This window comes from Rattus norvegicus, chromosome 2 (genome assembly GCF_036323735.1).
Source record: "Rattus norvegicus strain BN/NHsdMcwi chromosome 2, GRCr8, whole genome shotgun sequence".
Classification (NCBI taxonomy): domain Eukaryota; kingdom Metazoa; phylum Chordata; class Mammalia; order Rodentia; family Muridae; genus Rattus; species Rattus norvegicus.
This window is the reverse complement of record NC_086020.1, coordinates 62,906,763-62,928,275: the sequence shown is the minus strand read 5'-3', so window position 1 is coordinate 62,928,275 and position 21,513 is coordinate 62,906,763. Positions and strand designations below refer to the sequence as shown.

At 36.5% G+C, this 21,513-nt stretch overlaps 1 protein-coding gene across 8 annotated transcripts in view; it reads right to left on the bottom strand.

Annotated features, from left to right (window-relative positions):
* Positions 1-898: 898 nt before the first annotated feature.
* Zfr (zinc finger RNA binding protein) overlaps positions 899-21,513 on the bottom strand; it is a 63,045-nt gene continuing 42,430 nt past the window's right edge. For 6 of the 8 annotated variants that reach the window (XM_063282250.1, XM_039102742.2, XM_006232054.5 and 3 more), the window contains 8 exons: positions 20,765-20,970; positions 19,294-19,444; positions 15,258-15,399; positions 10,726-10,823; positions 9,785-9,880; positions 5,562-5,673; positions 5,353-5,450; positions 1,132-2,622 (listed from right to left, as the gene is read on the bottom strand). In XM_063282250.1, coding sequence (XP_063138320.1) covers positions 2,443-2,622; positions 5,353-5,450; positions 5,562-5,673; positions 9,785-9,880; positions 10,726-10,823; positions 15,258-15,399; positions 19,294-19,444; positions 20,765-20,970 — 1,083 coding nt within the window. In that variant the 3' untranslated portion in view covers positions 1,132-2,442. Of the gene's footprint in view, positions 2,623-5,352; positions 5,451-5,561; positions 5,674-9,784; positions 9,881-10,725; positions 10,824-15,257; positions 15,400-19,293; positions 19,445-20,764; positions 20,971-21,513 lie in introns of those variants that run through there. The other 2 variants (NM_001270972.1, XR_010063629.1) reach the window with 2 other exon arrangements.

The window sequence follows — 21,513 nt, the reverse complement described above, 5'->3', positions numbered from 1 at the left end:
AAGTATGCGCTCGCTTTTGTGGAACATGTCTCAAGTTCAGTCCTAAACAGCCTAAAAGTATTCCCAAAACATTCCTAACACTAGCTCACCAGTGAAAACAATGTGTCTGCTAGGATGGTACTGTAACATGTAGGGCTTTCTGGGTGATGTCATCAGTGGCTTTTCTTATTCAGAAGCCTGAATATCACCTTGCAGACTTGAAATCTAATCAGTTGTGGTTTGATTATCTGCTGTTCTGCCACCAAACTGTTGTTTCTTCAGCAATAGGGTCATTCCATCTAGTTCTAAGAGTGTAGAACATAGCTATCATCTTATTCCCAATTGCAGTTCAAATGCTTTTGAGTTCCTTCTCATTTAAACTGTTGCCTGTAGTATGTCTTTAATTTGTCTGCCTCTCCTTCCCAAGTGCTGGGATTAAAGGTGTGCGCCACTATCGCCTGGCTCCTTCAGAACTTTACACATGAAGGAATTGGGATTTTTGTCAAATGCCTTTCTGTTCCCTCTATGGAGTTGATCATGTGATTTCTGCCCTTGAGCCCATTTATGTAATTTTTATTTACATATATAACCATCCCTGTACCACCAAATAAAGCCAATTTGATTATGATCTTTTTCAGTTCAATTTCAGATTGCAAATATATTGCTGAGAATTTTTACATCTAAACTCATCAGGAAATTTTTTTGTAATGTGTATTTGTTTTCTCAGCTTTGGGTATCTTAGGTCATAATACTGGTATCACAGAACGTGATGGGTATGGTTTATTCCTTTTCTATTTTATGCACAAGTTAAAAAAATTTGTGGTGATGCATTATGATGAAGAGCTTATATTCTGAGCCTGGAACTCATAGTAAAAATATAAACCATACAAATAAAGGCTTGCTGAAGTTATATAGATCTGCAAAAATGCCAGTCTTGTATACTTTGGTTTGGGTAAGGGCTCCACCCTAGAAAAATGAACCAATATGGTGATGAAACCTAAAAAACTTTTAGAATTATGTGATCCACCAACACACACTTGTCAGGAGTAACACATACATACACAGTATATATGAATACAGTTTGACTGAAGCGTAAGGAGTATCAAGCAAAAGTTATCACCATCAAGCCTACCACATAATACAAGTAAGTCATTCTATGAATTTAAGTCTTTATTTCTGTATCTCACTGTAGTGCTGTGACAACAAAACGACATCTGTGCACCAGAGCACACATACATCGCAGTAGGCTGTAACTCATTACACCACTGCTAGGGGTTAGCACTCTGTATAAGACGTAAGCATGGAGGATGGCCACACCAAATAATTTTCTGTTTTTTTTTTTTTCCTTAGATACTCTTATTTTTCTTAAATCAGTAATACTTTATCAATCTCACAGTTAATAGACCTATAAATGATCTGAGTGATAGGATGTATGGGGATCATTCAACTGTGTTATACTGTAGAAGCTGCTAGAGTAATTGCACACATATCAATAAGGAACTGTCACATAATTAGGGCTAGTTATTGTTAGTTGCACAATGATGAAGTTCTTCTGAAAACAATAGCCCACTTATATGTGAGAAATTCCCTTTCCACTTGTACAGAAGAAAAAGTATTCAGAAAGTTATTTTTGGCCTTGCTATGTCAAAAAGTCAACTGTACAAAGATCTACGTGTTAAACCTAAAATTATTTTAAATGTCTATTAAAAACAAAAATGTCATGCATTTTATTATCAATTATGCAGAGGCTTTAAAACTGTTGCAAGACCATATAATATATATTAGCTTTTATACTGCTAATGCACAACTAACAGCAAACTTGATTAGATTAACGAATTTGTCTTAATTACACCTTTATATATCACACTAGATAGACAAATGCCACAAGATCTGCAGAAACACCTAGTTCTGAGCACTTAGATGGCAGGGTAGCTTTTTGTATTGAAATCCTTCACATACAGAGTAACAAAGGAAGAAAGTCTGCAGTTTCACGTTACAAAAAGACGCACTGCTGTAAAGTAGTAAGGGGTAAAGGATATCACCTGGAACACAGTAACTTACAACTGGTGTCAAAGCAAACAAAACTTCTAAATAAAAGTATCAAAATACACGGAGCAACTGAAGCACAAATCCTGCATTAAATACAGTAAAGATTTAATAACACAATGCACTAGTTAATAAAAGACACAAAAATACAGGGGGCAAGGGCAACCAGTCAATAAAATAATGGGGGAAAAAAGGGAGGGGAACCACTATACTTCCCCTAGTCAAATTTATTTTCCAACGTCTTTCCATCCATATAATACCTGACACTGTACAATAAGTTTTTAATATCATAGAAAAACTTGGTTCTTCCATGAAACTCTTTATATTCTTGATAAACTTTTAAAGTAGACATTATTATGAATGGAAAACAGCCAATAACTGGCACCTATTGTAACACTGAAGATTTACACAAACTTTTTAAAAGTTATCATAATCCTTTTTGTCTTTTTTCCCCTCAGCTTCAAATCCATCCACTCCATCACTATCCCTTCTTCGTTTCCTGTTGTTGTGGATATTAAAGCGTTGATTCATTTGTGGTAATGGATCCATTCCCAGAACTTTGTGTATCTGACGGAATGCAAGGAGTCTCAATGCAAACTGCAAATAGAATTAGAATAGAATTTAAAGTCAAAACACCCTAAAATCTGTACTTTATATTTATTCATTTATTTACTTGTGTGCACATGAATGCCACGTCCAGAGTATGAGTTGGGGCCATTCTCCCTTTTACCTGCAGACTGCTATCTCACTGTCAGAGAAGCACATCAATTCTTATTAAGTTTGCTTTTCCATATAACAATATGAGAAGAAAAAACAAAAACAAAAACAAAACAAAAAACAAAAACAATGTAATGGAAGAAACACCCTGAATGGGTTGTTTCACCATTGATTAATCAGAAGGGACATAAACTATGTCCTGATACGCTTTTAAAATTTTATTTTTAGGGCAGGGGCTTTCCAAATAATTAAGCTACAAAATATCAATCTTTAAATAAATTTAGCCTATGTACTAAGGGGTGGTGGGAGTGGTGGAAAGATGTCAGTGGTTAAAACAACTTGTTGCTCCCACAGAGGAGCTAGGCTCAGTTCACTGTCCCAGGAATGCCAGAGCTGTAAAGAGAAACCTTGTCTCAAATCTCCCCCCTCAAAAGGCAAAGTACCCAATTTTTACTCATCACTTATTTTTAATGAGGGGGAAATGAGCACACTTCTTTAGTGACTCAAGGGCCTTAAAGAGTTTATACAATATTTTCAATATATAATCCTTATCTTTAACTCTAGCCTAAAAGAAAAAAGAAGCCCATCTTTTAATGTTAAGAGCACTTCTCAGTCTTTTGATATATGTCTTTTTAAATCATTACCCCACATATGTATCTAATATTTAACATAATAGTCAGCTATCTCAAAACCATTTTGTTGATGATTTGCCCTTTCTCACTGAAAGTATGAGGTATATTAAATATAAATTCTCTTATATATTTAATAGTCCAGTATCAGGTTCTTTGATTGCAACGCCTTATTTTTTTTTTTTTAAAACATTTATTTATTTTATATAAAGTACACTGTTGCTGTCTTCAGACACACCAGAAGAGGGCATCAGATCCCATTACAGATGGTTGTGAGCCACCATGTGGTTGCTGGGATTTGAACTCAGGACCTCTGGAAGAGCAGTCAGTGCTCTTAACCACTGAGCCATCTCTCCAGCCCGATTGCAACGCCTTATATGTGCCACAATTATACTGTGAGAGAGTATGAATATATCTGTATATGACTATGTAGTCCTGGCATGTAGACCAGGGTGGCCTTGAAAGCACAGAGATCAAGTTAAGAGCTACATAGTGAGATCCTGGCTCAAAAACAAACAAACAAACAAACAAACAAACAAACAAACAAACCCACCCCAAACAGAAACCCCAAACCAACCAAACAACCTTCTAGAGATTTCCTAACCCAATGGTAAATGGTAGCTTCCTCTAAATTTATAGCTTCCTGTGCTACTGTGTTCAGATTTTACTCAGTTACAGTTCCTATAAAACCTCTCCCCAATTTGGGCAGGCAGTGTTGGGGTATATAATCTAGGGTCTTAATTTAGACAAGCATGTCACTGAGCCACAAGCTACCTCAGTTTCGATACATTTCTAATGTGATACATTAGAGAATTTTGCCATATTAAGTGGGTATTAATTAGTAGCAAATAAAATTAGAAGATTAGGGTTGGGGATTTAGCAAGGCCCTGGGTTCGATCCCCAGCTCCGAAAAAAAGAAAAAAGAAAAAAAAATTAGAAGATTAACACCAATTATTCCCAAAATTTTGGAATTTTAAAAAGATTTCTGAGTATGAGTGCCTGCCTGATGCCAAAGGAAGTCAAAAGAGGATATTGGATCCCCTAGAAGTATTTATGAATGGATGTGAACTGCTATGCAGATGCTAGGAAGCAAACCTGGGTCCTCTCTGTAGGAGTAGCAAATATTCTTGAACACCAAGCTGTCTCTCTAGCCTCAATCTTGGGACTGACACCACCAAATACTTAAGTGTTTATTTTTGCAGTGCTGGGACAGAGCCTGGGGAAGAGGGCATACTTCGTGTATGTTAGGCAAGACATTACCATTGAGCTATATGTATCTGTACCCTTGTAAGGATCACTGAATGATGTTTCCTCTTTGGGGTAGAGTGGATAGGGAGGAGGAGAGTAGCTTTGTAAATGTTACCCTGAAAAGGTAATTAATTACCTTAATTAGGTAATTAACAAGGAGTTTATAATTTTTTTTTCCTTTTTTTTCGGAGCTGGGGACCAAACCCAGGGCCTTGTGCTTGCTAGGCAAGCGCTCTACCACTGAGCTAAATCCCCAACGCCCTATAATGTTTTCATGATATATAAAGACAAACACAACATTACACAATAATCAGATGCATTCACATAAGTAAATATTTAAAATCTTATCAGTGAATTCTAGGTTAAGGTAAATCTTTTTTGTTTGATTTTAGAGATAGGATTCCACTGTTTAGGCCTGGTCTGTCCTGAACTTATAGAGACCTACTTGCCTTGATTTCCTGAGCATTGGGATTAAATGAGTTTGCCCTACCACCTCTGGCAAGGTAAATCTTGGTTTCAGTGTAGCCTTGGCTATCCTGGAACTCAGAAGTCTGCCTGCCTCTGCTTCCTGAGTGCTGGGATTAATACCACCATCCGGCAGTAAATCTTTTTAATAGTCTCTTTAAAGGCTTACTTACCAAATAAGTATGACAATGAATAATTATTACACATAAAGAAACAATTATAAAACTCCCAGGCCTTAGGGACAATAATCCAACAAGAGTTCAATTACCTGTGCACTGGATGTAATGTCTTCACGCTGTTGGTCAGTCATTGTTGCCAAAGTATCAAAGGGATCCTTTTCACAAGGATCCAGAAGTCCAGGGCTGCCTACAATCATTGTAAAGAGATAAAAGTTATTAGTGGCATTATCTACTTGGGAAAGTAAACCTCTTACTCAATAAAGAAATACACTTAATTTTACTTAATAAAAACACTTACCTTTGAGAATAATCCCTGAAGAAATGCACTCAAATACTCTTCTCAGGGCATCTCCAGGGCTTTGAGGACTAGAAGCACTGCTAATTGCTTTCTCTACCAGTAACTCCATAGCCTAAAATTAGAAACATAAAATATGTCCAAAAGCATACAGACCATTTTCAAACACCATCAGAATGATGGGTATGTTCTTCAGTGCTAAGGTTTTAAAGATCATGAAGCTATGATAAACCAGTGAAGAGGCTCAGCGAGCAGGTGAGTGAGGAGCTCTAGCTGATGACCCTGATGGGATCCCCACAGTAGAGAACGGACTCCTCCAAGTTGTTCCAATTCTTACACACACACACACACACACACACACACACACACACACACACACACACACACACACAAATGTAAAACAGTTATCTAAAAAATATATAAATATTTAAGTTAAATAAAAGCATGAGGTTTCATGCCTTTTTTATCATCTCTTTGGAGGATTTAGTAGAATTATTTAAGCCCATGAGTGGGTTTAGAATTCTAGTCTGGGCAACATAGCACCACCTCTACAAAACAACAAAACAAAGCCACCCATCAAACAAAACAACTTGCTAGCCTCTGGGACAGAGAGGTATGAGGATTTCTGCAAGTTTGAGGCCAGTTTAGTCTACACAGTGAGCTTCAGGAGAAACAGAACTATAGAGAGACTCTATCACAAAAGAAGCTACCAAGTAAACTCAAGGCAGTAGGGTCAGAAGTTTAAGGCAAATATAACACAACAAAGTGTCAAAAAACCCAGAAACTTAAGGGAACACAAAACTTTACATTTTAAGATTTGTACCTAAAAATGAAAAACATCAGGCTAATACCTACAGAATACTGTTTCTAGTAGATTGAGCAGGCCAACATTCCACTAATATTTCAATTCTGTGTTTTTAAAAATTGGGGAATCTCACTTTGCAACTCAAGGCTAACCCTAGGACAACTGCTTTGACCTCAGCAGGCCTGCTTTGATTCTTGTGTACTGGGCTACAAGTGTGAGCCTTCACTCCAGCCTCTTTTTGGAGCAAAAATGTAATAGCTTGCACCAAACAGGAAAATGTCTGTTTGGATGAGTTTAACTTATAAGAATTATAATACAATCTAAAATTGATTCTAAGAGAACTCAATGACTACATGAAGCCAACAAAAATGAAGTCAAAGTTGAGATAAACAGGAAGATCCCAAGGCTACTTACTATATACCAAGCTAAAACCCAAAACATTATGGAACTATGATGGTTGGAATGAAAATGGCCCTCATAGACTCTTAATTTGAATGCTTGGTCCTCAGTTGGTGAAACTGAAAAGGGTTAGTAGGTGTGGCCTTGTTGAAAGAGGTAGGGTCACTGAGGGTGGACTCTGAGGTTTCAAAAGCTCATGCCATTCCCAATTAGCTCTCCTCTTGCTTGTGGATCAGATTTAAACTCTTAGTACTGCTCCAATGTAACACCAACCTATTACCACGCTCCCCACTACGACGGTCATGAAATCTAGTCCCCTGAAATCATGAGTTCCCAGTAAATTCTTTTATCACTTGTCTGAACACAGTCTCTCTTCACAGCAACAGAAAAGGCCAGTATTGTTGTGTAAAAGACTAATCGTTCTGTTTTTGGAGCATTGTAGAGGACTCTGGCCAGTAGAGTCCAGAGCAGTAGAATGATATAAACAGGACTTAATAGGCCATCCTAGGAGGAGCCGGGAAGCCATTAGTACTGAGAACCATACGGACTACAGAGGCTGAGCTGAAGAGGTCTTTGATGGAAACAGTTATTAGCAATTGGACCAGAGATCATTCCTGAGATGTTTTAGCAAAGTATGTGCCTGGTTTTTGCTCTTGTTTTAAGAACTAATTTCAATGACAGAGGAGGATTTCAAAAGTACTTTTGTTTCTGTCATGTGGTTATTAGTAACCACTCTTAGGCAGGTCTACAGTGAAAAAGAGCACCAGGAAATTTGATGTTGGACCCTTAGTTTGTGCTCAAAGAGGTAAGGAGAAATGGAATTAAGTGAGTGGTCAGACCCTATCAGCTAATCCTGTAATTTGTGAAAAGAAATGGCCTAAGTCAGTGATTCTCATCCTTCCTAATGCTGATAGGTGACTCTCTACCATAACATTTTCATTGCTTCTTAACTGTAACTTTACTTCATACTACTTCATACTTCCTAACTGTAATTTCACTACTATTATGAATCGTAATGTGAAATGTATGATATGCAGGCTATCTGACGTGCAACCCTTGTAAAGGGGTCATTTGGACATCCAAAGGCATCTTAACCCACAGGGTGAGAATAGCTGCATTAAGGAATTACTTATTCCAAATGAGAATCAACGAAGAAAACTTTAAGCAAATGTAATTTGAGGAGGGGACCAGTTTCCATCCCAAGAAGGCAAAAGAACCTGGCAGCACCGCCACATTGTTCTAGTTTCAGAACCACGAAGGACATAATAGTACAGGATTGTGGACTCTTCTTCCTCAGCTAATGAAAGCCACTGAGTCCAGGTGTGTGGCAGAGGAAGGAGTCCCCTGTATGAAGGCCCAGAAAGGACATTGCAGAAAGCTGTGAAAGTGAAGGGTGGATTGTGTTGGAGGCACTACTAGAGCTGTGGGATGTCTGCCAAGGAGGGCTGCAGACAGGGAGTGGAACCAGGGTAAGAGAGAGGTCTGTGGCAGTTAACAAATTGGAAAGGCGCACTCAAATCCCTGTGACATCACAGAACTACAGGATTTAGAATTTGTACTGCTGGGTTTTGGTCTTGCTTTTTCGTCTAGGATGCCCCTCTTTTCCAACCCTTTGGAAAGGTACTGTTTATTTTGTGCCACGGTATATTGCTAGTATACAACTTGCTATTATATAACTTGCTAGTATATAGCTTGCTAGTATGTAACTTGCTAGTACATGGCTTGTTAGTATATAACTTGCTTTTTAGTTTTGTTTTTGAAGGAGTTACAACTAAGAGACTTTCAAAAGAGACTTTAAACTTTGAAAACTGTTGAGACTGAAGAAATCCCGGGACTTTTGAAGTTAGACTAAATTCATTTTGCATTGTGGTATGGCCACAGTTCTATGGGGGCAGGGAGTGGAATGTGGTAGTTTCAATGAGAACGGTCCATACAGGCTAATATCTTTGATAGAATGCACTGGAAAGGATTAGGAGGTGTGGCCTTATTGGAGGGGGTGTGTCATTGGGGGGTGGGTTTTGAGGATTTAAAAGCCCACCCTATTCCCAGTTAGCTCTGACTGTTGGTTGTTGTCTCAACAAGAAAGCTCTCAGCTACTGTCCTAGTATGATGTTTGCCTGCCTGGCCCCATTCTCTCTGCCATAATGGTCTTTTTCTTTTTTCTATTTTTCGGAGCCGGGGAACGAACCCAGGGCCTTGCGTTTGCTAGGCAAGCGCTCTACCACTGAGCTAAATCCCCAACCCCAAAGCATGTAATTCTTAAACACAAAACAATAAAAAAATAAAAGATAACATTGGCTGTTTAGCTTTCAATAACCTAACTTTGAAATCAACAGGTTCAATTATATTTCTAAACAAGTCTCTGAAGTTTTATTATAAAGAACAGTTTGCCTTTAAAGAAAGGCAGCGAGTCTTTTTATGTTTAAGACAGGCTCTCACACTCGTAAGCTCAGGGTGACTGGACTTCAACACCTTTGTTATCAAAAGTGTCTCTTCATTGAACCTGAAGCTAGGTCAGTGGACAGCAATGCTCCTTCCTGTCTTGGCCAAGACAGGACTAAGGCTACAGCAAGACCAGAGTTTTATCATTTATGTGTGAGTTCTGGGGGTCATAGGCCCTCAAGCTTGCGCAGCTGAGCTGTTATGCAACCCATTATAACGCTTTTGGTTTTTGTTTTTTAAATGAGCAAACCATCCTGAATTTTTTTTACTATCATTCATCCACTCACACAATTCTCCAAGTGTGCTGCCCTACTCCTCTGGTTAAAGGGCGAGTTTTAGAAGTCAGTTCTCTTTTCCTTCTACCATAGGGATGGAACTCAAGTTTGGTAGCAAATGCCTTTGCCCACTAAGGTATTCTACCAGCCCAAGGACAATTTTTAAATTAGTAAATTTGTTATCAAACAGAAGAACACAACATATAAAAGACAACATAGGACAAATGAAATCCGAGGACAAAGATCTGAGAGAAAAACTTTCTCAATACCCATTTTCCACACTGCTGTCTGTCACGGCTACTTACCCAGCTAGGAAAATCAGACCATGTTGGAACTCGCTGACAAAGGTCTCGGAGAATACGTATGATAATCACACAGGACTGTAGGCCATTAGCTCTAGCCTTGAGGGCAACACAAAAACCAACTGAATTAATCTTAGAAATATTAAAAATATCCCTTGATGAAAAAAAGTTAAAATACCACTGTTCAATGGAAGCTCAGACTAAAAATAAAATGATTACATTGAAATTGGTTCCAATGAGCTGCCATTTACAGCAGTATTTTATGCCAGAGTTAGTATTTAAAAGCTAGTATTTAGGTCAAAGTAAACAGATTATACAAGAATAATATTTCTTGATCCCCTGTGAACCTTGACCTGTGTTCATACAAAACAGTAAACTGAAAAAAATCTGCCTAAATTAGAAATAAAAAGGAAAAGTAAAGAGCTAAAAAGTTTGTCTAGGGACTGAAAGGTTAAGGAAATCTGTTTGGTTTCCTCTCTGTGCCTTTGCATGTCTGCAAAGTCACTAAACCAAGCAGCTGTTTCCTCACCTTTCATTCCCTACACTTATTAACTTAAGAGAAAGAAGGGGAAAAAATCTTAAAACTATACACAAAGCTTTAAACACATATTCCATTATTTAAAGCAAAGTTAATCTGCAGCCTTATGGAATATAAGGTATATAAAAAAACATGTGATGTTCCTAAACAAGTCAACTTTAAATATAGCCACTAAAAATAAAAAACCCAGACTACAAACACACCCCCATACCTGTTTATTGTCAAATTAATAGTAACCGCAAAATGCAGATTGTTATACTCAGCTTCTATGATAACATTTTCTGAGATTTAATTTAAAATAGTGTTGTTTAGACAATTGTTTGAAATGTTTAAGCATAGTTAAACATGTTGTACTGAACTACTCTCTCATAAGGCTACAAGAAAAAAGTAAAATGATGTTCCGAACCTGGAACCACTTAGCGTGGCGTAGAGCAGCCAGAGCGTCAAGGCATTTTTGCCTGTCCAAGACGTCCGGTGGGTCTTTCACCATACCCGAGGTTACATCTAAAATGGATTGAATTGGCAAAATGCAGTGAGGAATGGGTGTTTGACCAGGTGAGCAAGACACTTCCTTAAAGCAGCATCAGTGTCACATGAGCCATTTGAAAGCTTTTCAGTTAAATGAATCCAGGGAGTAACTTTTAACCAATTTACATAACACAATATTAAGGAAAAAAAAAAGGAGAATTAAGATAAACTCTTCAGTGATACAGTAATTTTCTGGAAATAGAAGCCTTACTCACCAAAATGAAATCTAAAGGAAAGATTATTGGACACAGCGCACCAGCACAAAGAAGACAAAGACAAAAGGGAACACAAAAATCCACCTTAAATGGGAATGTACAATAAACTACCAAGTTGGTAAAGTCTCCTAGATTATTCTGGGGCTAATATAAGAAAGAACTTAAATTAATATGGAATGATCAATACAACAATTACAAGGGGGAAAAAAAAAAAAGAGAACAAAGGACCAAAATGAGGTTTATCTGATAATTCAGTTCTTATTGTTCAACTGGAGAACATTAGCATGTTGTAAAGGAACACAAAATACCTTCTAAAATGGAAAGTCATTAAAAGTGTTCCAAACAGGAAGCAGAGAGAAACAGTGAGTAAAGCAGAAAAAGGCTACAGGAACTAGCACAGTTAAAATACATTAAGTACAGAAAAGAAGCCATAAGCAGAATGCTTGGATGGTAAATATGTAGGGTCTTTTAAGTTGGTTAAAAATGTGTTATAGAAAGCCTGAGAAAATAGGAAATCAGGACAAGAAATTAAGTTTACATTAATAAAGACTAGTTTACATCAATAAGTCATTCACAAATGTGAAAATCCAAAGGCCAGCTACATGTTTATATGAAATATAGGTTTGCTGGTCAAACTATTATATAACTAAACAGCAAATACTTTCAACAATCTAATTCACAGTTGCCATCAACTTTATAGTATATTTAGCTTCTGGCTTTTGAAACAAGGTGCATGTAGCTCAGGTTGGCCTTGAACTCAAGGTTTGTTGTCCTCCCTCAGCACATGAAAGCTGAAAGTTATCATGCTTGGTTTATAGTGCTTTGTAAAAAAAATTCAGTAAAATTATAAAAGCAATCTGTTGCGTATAAGCAGTAGCTAGAGAGGATTAAAAACCATGACACATTTAGGATGCAATAACTGATTATTTCAAATTAAGAGGGACAAAGAAGAAATATAAAAAAATAATGAGAGTATTTTAAGTCTGGGTAAAGCACTTGAAATTCTGTCTTTAAGTATTTAGAAAATGATTTTATTAAAGTTTATTTTTGTTTATGCATCTTTTTGTGGGTGCCCAGAGTCTAGAAGGCATCAGATCTCCTGGGGCAGGAGTATGGTTGGTTGTGGGTTGCCTGACCATGGGTGCTGGAAATTGTACTGAGGTTAATTGAACTGCAGGAACAGCAAGTGCTCTTAATCAATAAGCCATCTCTCCAGCTCAAGAATTTAGAAGTAAGTTGTCATTATTCTGAGATGAAATATGAAAAGGTATCTAAAAAATGAGAAGGAAAAAGGACAAAGAAAGGAGAACTAACTAACCTGAAAAAGAAAAGAACCTATCCCCACCTCCAGTCTCTAAAACATGCAGAATATGGGAAAGGATCTCTGACTACTGCTCTTATTTTATAGTACTGTTAAAGCCAGGACGACTCTGTACTACCGTATCTTAGAATTTTACAGATTCTGCCAATATGCAGCAAATTTTTGTACAAAGGCATAACTTTGTAAGTTTTAATCTACAATGCAAATTCAATGAAGACAGAACACCTATTCCAAGTTAAAACAAATAAGAGCTAGAGTAGATTTTTGTTAAATTTCGAGTGTGGATTTTTGTACCCATTTTTATGTTCTCAGTAGATTAACCCCTTAGATATAGTGTGCTAAATCATACTTGTTCCCTAACAAGTCAAAACAAAAATCTGTTAATTTATAAAAAGAAAATACAAATTCTTTTCCTACATGAATCTATTTCATGAATTATAAGGGGTTAATCGCCAATTAGAAGACATGCTGTGTCCACACTATTTTATGATTAAAAGTTAATGGGAATATATTAATTTCAATTAACATGGTTATGTAAAATATAATTCACTCGACTATTTAAAAACTAGTGTGAACACTGCTCAATTCTAGAAGAGACAAAAGACAAACAAAATAGCCACACAAAAGACAAAAAATGCCAGACTCTGCATCCAAAATCCCCCTTAATCAAATGGCAGATGTGACACTGAGCTTTTGAAAACCTTGGTCAAAAATCCTTCCGATGTCTTGGCAGCAACCCCTGACAGGAATCAATCCCTTCTGCTAGAAGGCTTTGGACCGGGCCTGATAAGCTACAGGTAGAAAAAAACACACATAATACTTGATTTGCTGCAGAAAAGACTCTGTAGCAATGGTTAGAGCATTCTGAACATTTCAAGCTAAATTCAATTAAATGTTTACTACATGTTAACTGTCAAACACAGTACCAGGAAAGAGATCTGTTATGTGTTTAACAGTTATTTCAACAATTTAGTCATTTCTTTTATTAAATGATTTCACATTAAACAGGACCACTACACATTAAAGAGGCTATCACACTATGTGAAAATATAGTTAAGTCTCAGGATTTACAACAGTTCTTCCGGCAAAGCCTTCCTTACACCCTGTACTAACTCCCCAAAGCAAGCTATAGCCTTTAAGTGATTTTAAGACACAGAGCATCGGGAGCTGCAGTGAGAGAGAATACATACCGATATTCTGCAGCTAGAAAAAAGCAATCTTCATGGTAAAGCTAAAAACATGGGTTTACTGCAGTCATCTGCAGCAAGGAACACTCTCATCAACGTTTCTATACTTTTGTGTATCCAACTTTCCAGCTCAGTGTCTTGAAGCAAAATCTTTCGATTTTAAGCTGACCATTTCCCTCATGATCTTATTTATAAGATTCAGAATTGTAATTCTATCTCAGTCTGGGTCAGACAAAAATGTAATTTTGTTTCCTTTAGAAAGGGCATGTTAAAGGATTTACTACAAATATGGCACTACAAACTTACAAAATGGCTTGGGAATGAACTAACATGTTAAATACACGAACATTCTGAAATAAAGCTAAATGGTTACATGAACATAATTTTACATTAATCATAGCAACATTAATTTATAATATATCATACTAGATTTTTAAAAACAGAAGTAAAGGATCATATGCTACATACAACTTGGCCAAATTGACTCAGGAACTACTTCCGTAAGCAACAGCCAGACCTTGAGATGAATTCATGTTCATACAAATGATCCTTTACATAAAACTCCTATTTTTCAGGATGTAAAGCTTAAGATACAACATAAAAAATGCTAATATGGTATACATATGTAATATACAAAATCAGACAAGTCTCCCAATGAAATTTTGACTAAAATATTCTTTTCTTGGACCATGGAAAGCCCATTTTCTTAGAAATAATTGCTTTGTTTTAAGAAAACAAATTTATAATAGTAATTGATAATTTTTCTCTCAACATGTACTATAAAGAGTGTAAAATTTAATTCTATTTTCAACAACTTAAGATGGATAAAAACAACATGAAAGGAAACAAAGTAAATTTTATCTGACCCATAAAACAAGAGAACCAACATTACTGCAGACACTGATCATGCTTTTGGCTTAAAAGCTTTGGAAGCTTTGAAAATGTTACAGAGTAGTCCCTAAAGCAACATTGCTGGCACCAGTAGAGTTTCATGTTCTACAAATGCAAATTCAGTTTAAAAAAATACCAAAACCAAACCAAAACGCAAACAAAAACTGTACTGCACTACAACTCACTTATCCACATCATTTGTTAAGAGCTCTAGCATGATATGCAGGCCCAATGCCCAAATCTGTGTGCATCAGCATGTTCTGCATTTAATGAAATTACACAAAACCAAAGAGCAACCTCAGAGAACTAGAAATATTTACTTCAGGACAGGCCAGATCCATGACTATAAATGTAATGATTGTAAGTAGTATTTGCCAATTCATGAAATCTTTTTCATCAAGACAACGCAAAACCAAAGTTGTCTTAGTAAAAGCTAAATTGTGGCCCCTAATTATTAACAAGCATTTAAAACGTTTCCTTGTGTCAACTATGTAAAAATCAATTTTTGAAGTTTTTTTCCAGAAATCTGAGGTCCACAAGAAAAGAAAGAAAAAAAATATATCAAGAAAACCAATCACATGATATAAATGTTTTCTATAATAGTACATCACTAAGAAGAGCATTCACTTTGTTAGAAATGATCTAAAGCAAAACTAACTGCTGAGTAAGTTAAATCTATAAAATTCATATGTAATGCCAGCATGTTGCCTTCTAGGGCTTAATGCCATCATAAAGGGGAGGTAAATGGAAAACAAAAAGTTAACAGAAAAGTAGAATGTTTAACTGGCTTTCCAACCTCCTTCCCTCATGTTCTCTTCTCGAATAATTGGAGATGTCAGGGTGATAGTGACTTGCATTTTGGGTTCCACACACGAGTTCAAAATGATCGCTGCCTCAGACACCGCACATTTTATGTCATACTTCTCAGGACTTATAACCTATATAGTGAAGATAAGAAATTAGAAAATCTTCTGCAAAAAACAAATATGGTTTTATTGTGCCCTTATTAATCATTCTACAAATATTGTATTCTCTACCCTCTGAAAACACATGCCAGATTACCCTTACCATTTATCTTTTGCATTTCCTTATTTTCAGAATTCTTTGAACTATTATTTCTCACTTTTTAAAAACTTTTTACTGTCTTATTTTTCTGTATATGGTGTTTTGCCTGCACATGTGCCTGTGCATCAATCATGTGCCTTGTCTGGTGCCCACATGGGAAGAAGAGAGCTCAGATTCCCTTGAACTGGAGTTATAGATGGCTTCGAGTCACCGTGGGTTTTAAACTGATCATTCCATTCCTGTTAATAGGAGTTATTTGTATATGTGTATGTATGTCTGCTTTAAAAAGAGCTGTTGCCATTACTTACCTTACATATTTATAAACTTTCAAGGGACGTAAAATAAGTATGTATACCTCAAAGAGCCTAATTCAACAACTGTTTCCATGGTTCATTCTCTGTGACTTTTAATATTTATCACTTATTCAGAAGCAGTCAATAAACAGGATCAACTCCAATTTGGTAGACACGTATCTAGCTTCCGTTTACATAAACAAATAAAGCCTCTATACAGACATAGGGGTTGGAGATACAGCTCAGTTGATAAAACCATCCGGTGTGGGAAAGCCTCTGGGCTTGAACCCAAATACCTGTTCAACCCCACCACTGAAAACAAGATAGAAGTGTGAAATTTTACACAGCAATACTTTTAGTCTCAAATTGTACTTGACTTTACTTGTGATACTGTACTCAATACATTAGAGGGTTGCTGGAGAATAAACTTAAAAAAAAAAAGAAAAGAAAAGAAAAAGATTTCAATTTATTATGTGTGCACATGCATGCTTACACATGCTATATAGTGCAAGAGTAGAGCCAGAGGACATCTTGCAATAGTTCTTTCTTTCCAACAAGTAGGTCTTGAGGAGTGTGACCTGTGAGCTCAGGCCATCTGACGAAGCAGCAAGTCTGAGCAGCCTCACCACCCCGTTAGATTAGCTTTTTAAAGACTTTGAGTAATATCTAAATGTTAATGACAATGATTAATTTATTTTACCTGTTTATACACACACATAGTAAGAATAAGTGATTTGGAAACTAGTTTGTTTTTGATTAACCATTAATTAATACTTTTATATTCTTTGTTTTTAGAAAGTTATTTTATTGCATGTGCTTGGTTATAAATCTGTACCCCATATGTGCCTGGTGCTTGTGAGGTCAGAGGGTTTTGGACCCCTACAACTTAAGTCTGCCAAGAGTAATAAATGTTTATAACTGCTGAGCCCTCACTAACACACTTTATTCTATGGTGTGTTCCCATGTGTGTGACTTGAGTATATAGGGTGATCTGAGTATATGTACCATGACATGTGTAAGGTCAGAAGACAACTTTTAGATCAACTCTCTCCTCTATATAGCTTCTGGGAAATCAAACTCAAGTCATCAGACTTTGAAGGCAAGCACCTTTACTCATAAAGCCACCTGGAGGGCTACTTAGAAAAATAGAGAATTTATTTCCTTGAAGTATAAATGCATGCCCGATTAGTGTCGTTACTTAAAATTTTCTGAAATTTTTCCCCCTAAAGCTATCTATCATTGTCCTTGTCGCTTTCACTGTTCTATCCATGTCAACAAAGAAAAAGAAGTGAGAATATTCTATTTGGAAAGATTCATTTTCAATTCTGAGAACAATGTTAATACAAAAAAAAATTAAGTGTTAAATCTAAATTAAAAATGGCTTAAGCAATAGGACACCTCACTGTCCCTTTTGTTTTGTGTTGCTCTACTGTGGTCAAGTACAATTCTGAATAACTACTGTAGAATCCAGTAAAACATCAATCCCTAAATTTAAAATATCTAATTAAAAACTGTAGTTTTACAAGACTGATACTGTAGGTCACTCAAGAAAAATTACTTTAAACCTTGGTCATTCTTATATATGTATCATATATATATATTTATTTGGTGGGTTTTATTTTGATTTTTGAGATAAGTTCTCATGTGGCCCAGGTCGGACTCAAACTCTATAGGTAGTCAAATACATCTCTGAACTCATGCTCTTCTTTTCTCTGTAATCCCACGTGTTGTATCACAGGCATGCACTACCACATTAGCTTCTGAAATCCCATCTTTAGAAAGAGCTTTGTCCTTATAGAACTAAAGGAGAGTGTTCTATTACTGTCACAATTAATTGGAGAACAGACTCTTAAAAAAAAATAGCTGTGTATGCAGGATGTGTGTGAGCGTTGTGTCTGTGACCTCTCCTTTAATTATTCAGACACACACACACACACACACACACACACACACACACACACACACACACACAGTCTGAGAACAAGTTTGTGGAGTTAGCTCTCCCTTCTATCTTTATGAGTGTTCTGGGGATTGAATTACCTTGTCTCAAGGATTTAAAGTACTTTCAACTACTCAACCATCTTGCTGCCAAGAATATTTCCTAGCATTATAAATATTTAGAAAACTAATAAAGCAGTTATCTCTTTATCTATGGTCTCATTAATTTTAGTTACTTGTCTATGGTCAATTACAATCAGAACATATTAAAGGAAAAGGCATACAAATAAGCAATTCATACATCTTAAACTGAAAGCTGTTTGCAATAGCATGATTAAAATCTAGAGTGACCCTGCTCGCTCTGGCCTGCTTTGTGAATTGTCCATTCTCAACCCACTACTTGTCCATGATTTACTTATTAGATGAGTTGTTACTGATATAGCACCACAGTAAGTTGCTGTATGTCATTACACTAAGAAAACAGCAGGAGGAGTGATGCTGATATTCAATCACAACAAACAGAAACTTTACTGAAAATGTCAAAGTTCTAGGCCTGAGGAGAGATGGGGCGGAACTGCTGCTTGGTGGTATAGCATTTATTTAGAACACACAAGGTCTTAGGTTTATAGACAATATCCTCCTGGGTTTGGGGTAAGAACATGCTGAGGTTGCAGCTACTTAGACACATGGTGGGGAATTTGTTGCTAATCTACTATGCTCAACTATAAATATTTGCCTAATTTATTAGCACTGTATCCCAGGTATGCAAGAGTAGGAAAAACAAGACATATATACTGTCTGAGGTTTCAGGCATCCTGGGGGCTTTGGGGAATCTCTAGAAATCTTTCCAAGGGTACAGAGGGTTCACTGTAGTAATAATAAAACCAGGCAAATTCAAGTAATACATACTCTTAATTACATTAAAACATGCATTCAACTAAGAGATTCATGAATTAAAAGAAAAATTAAACCTGCTATACAGGAGTGAGCTAGCTCCCCACCTCCCCCACTTCAGCTGAAGTAGCTTAGTGGGTAAAAAGCACTTCCTACCAAGTTTGATGATCTGAGTTTGATCCCTGGAACCCACAGAGGGAAGAGGGAACTGACTCATAGACATTGTCCTCGGACTGCTGCACACACACTATAAATGTACATGCACACTAAATAAAGTATGAAAAAAGTCATTCTCTGCTATGTCTTCTCATGAGTCTAATTTTGGAAAAACAGGGCATATGCTGAAATTTTCCATCTTAAAATAAATTAGCAAGATGGCTTCCTGCCAAATTACAAGCACTACAGATCCCCAAAAGATGAAGCAAAAAACAGTTTCATTAGTTCACACAATGGGGGGGACGGGGGATGGGGGATGGGGGACAGGATGGACAAAGACAGAAACAACCCAAGCCAACCTTTTCATTATAGAAAGTCAAGCTAAAAATTAATAGGCTGGCTGAGGTTTAAATTGAAGCACAGTTAGTCCTGACAAAAACTTCTGACCTGGACAAAGGGTAAATTTAACATTTCCATAATACTTACAGCAAGCTGTTTGGGTAGGTTTTCTGCAATACGGCTTAATAATGACTTGGAAGGTTTTTCTGAACACAGCAAAACAAGGTTGACATTTCTGTCTCCTCGGAGAAGCAATCCTTTTGCCAATACTCCTACTCGCAACACCCCTTTCAGAGCTCTGTAGCAAAATCAACTTATATTAAAATATGATATTCCTCAACTACAACTGTAATTTCCTCCAAACCTAATAGTAAACTAAATGACTTTTACATAATTAAAATTGTCTTCAACTACACTGACAGACTATATGCCATTTAAATAAACAGTATACATGAAAATAGGCGAATAAAGGGTGGATAGAAGGCTCAGTGGTTAACAGTGATTGTTTCTGAGGAATAGGGTTTCAAACCCAGTATCCCCACAGAAATCTAAATGCAATTCTGCAAACACTTGCCACCCCAGCTCCATGCGACCAATGTCCTGTTCTGGTCTCCACAGACATACATGTGCACATATTCACATAGACACGAATACAAAGAAATCTCTTTTAAAAGTCAAGGTCTAAGCTTGTAGAGGAATAAATATTGTCTATCTTACAGAATCTCACTATAGAGCACAGTCTGGTTTCAAACTTGTTACCCTCTTGCTTCTGCTTCCTGTGTGCTCAGGTTTATGTGTGGGCCTAAACACCTAGCTCCTTGTTTTGTATTTTATACATCAAAATTGTAAGAGAAATGTTAATATAAAAAATATTATCAAAGGAGAAAAAGAAAAATTAGAAAAATAATGAAATACAACATGAAATATTTTAAGCTTGGCTCATTTATGCTTTATGGTCAATGTTCTTTTTTTTTTTTTTTCCTTTTTTCTTTTTTTTCGGAGCTGGGGACCGAACCCAGGGCCTTGCGCTTGCTAGGCAAGCGCTTTACCACTGAGCTAAATAATCCCCAACCCCATGGTCAATGTTCTTAAAAGTCACTGAAATATAGATAAATGAGTGGCAGATGAGAACATAACTAAAACCAGGAAAGAATAGCTAGATAAAATTGAAAAGTTACATAAGGGCTGCTTTGAAACATTGAATATGTTTTTTGTAATAACATTTAGTGTGTTTTAAATCAACAATAAAAACTAGTGGTAGTAGAAATGTACACTACTTATTTTAGCAAAAGTACAAGTGTAGTTAACATGTGTGGACCAACACCAACCCCTCCCCCTCTCCCCCATCTTTTATTTATATGTGTATGGCTGCCACGTGTGTTCAGGTACCCAGAGGCCAGAAGAGGTCATCAGATCTCTTGGAGGTAGAGTTACTAATGGTTGTGACCTGTTTGATGTGGGTGCTAGGAACCGAATTAACCCAGGTTCTCTAGAAATAGGGCAGCAAGCAACCTTAAGGGCTGAGCCATCTTACCAGTCCCTAATCTAAAGATTAGGTAAAGATTTATGGTAAACCATAAAACGTCCATGAAAGGAAAGAAGTACTTTGTAAACACACCTGTCTTTACCTCCCTCTTTCTTATCATCTCCCTCTTTATTCTTGCTCTTCTCATGTTCAGACAAACTGTCTGAAACAAGCTTTAAAGCACGTTCAGTGATAGAAACAATTTTCTGAACTGCTTGTAACTCTTCTTCCGTTGGATAAATAGTTGCATGCTTTGTCATTACATAACGATCATCAGATGAGTCAGGGCGACGTAAGGGCTAGAAAGAGGGAAAAGATTATTTTTCTGAATAAAACAAAATTATAAATTTTCAATTATATATAGTAGCTAGCTTTACAATAAGAAAGGCAATTAAGCAAGCTGTCCACTTAAATTTTCTTTTTCAATAAAATGAAAGCTCAAGCACCTGTCCCAAAAAGCAAAATTGTTACACACATATGTGTGTATATATAAATACATGTATAAAGCCTAAAACTATGAAAATGCTTTTAAAAGTTTGTAGTGCTATTCTCAAAAGTAGATTACCAAAAGCTAGTGTTCTACTACTGATGAGTTCTCTCCATGTAAATGCTTTCTAGTGATCTGAAACTCACCTTGCTTTAGTAACAGTAATTAATTTACATACAATTGCTCAGACACTAATGACAAATGAAAATAGGTAACAGAGTTACCTTTAACATTAAAAGCTCTTTCCCCTTAAAGGAAAAGTAAAGATAAGGAAAGTTTATGTTTAAAATATTTACCAAAAGTAGGTCTTCACCCAGATTTTAGCAAGTTTTGTAAATAAAGAGCAAAGGAAACT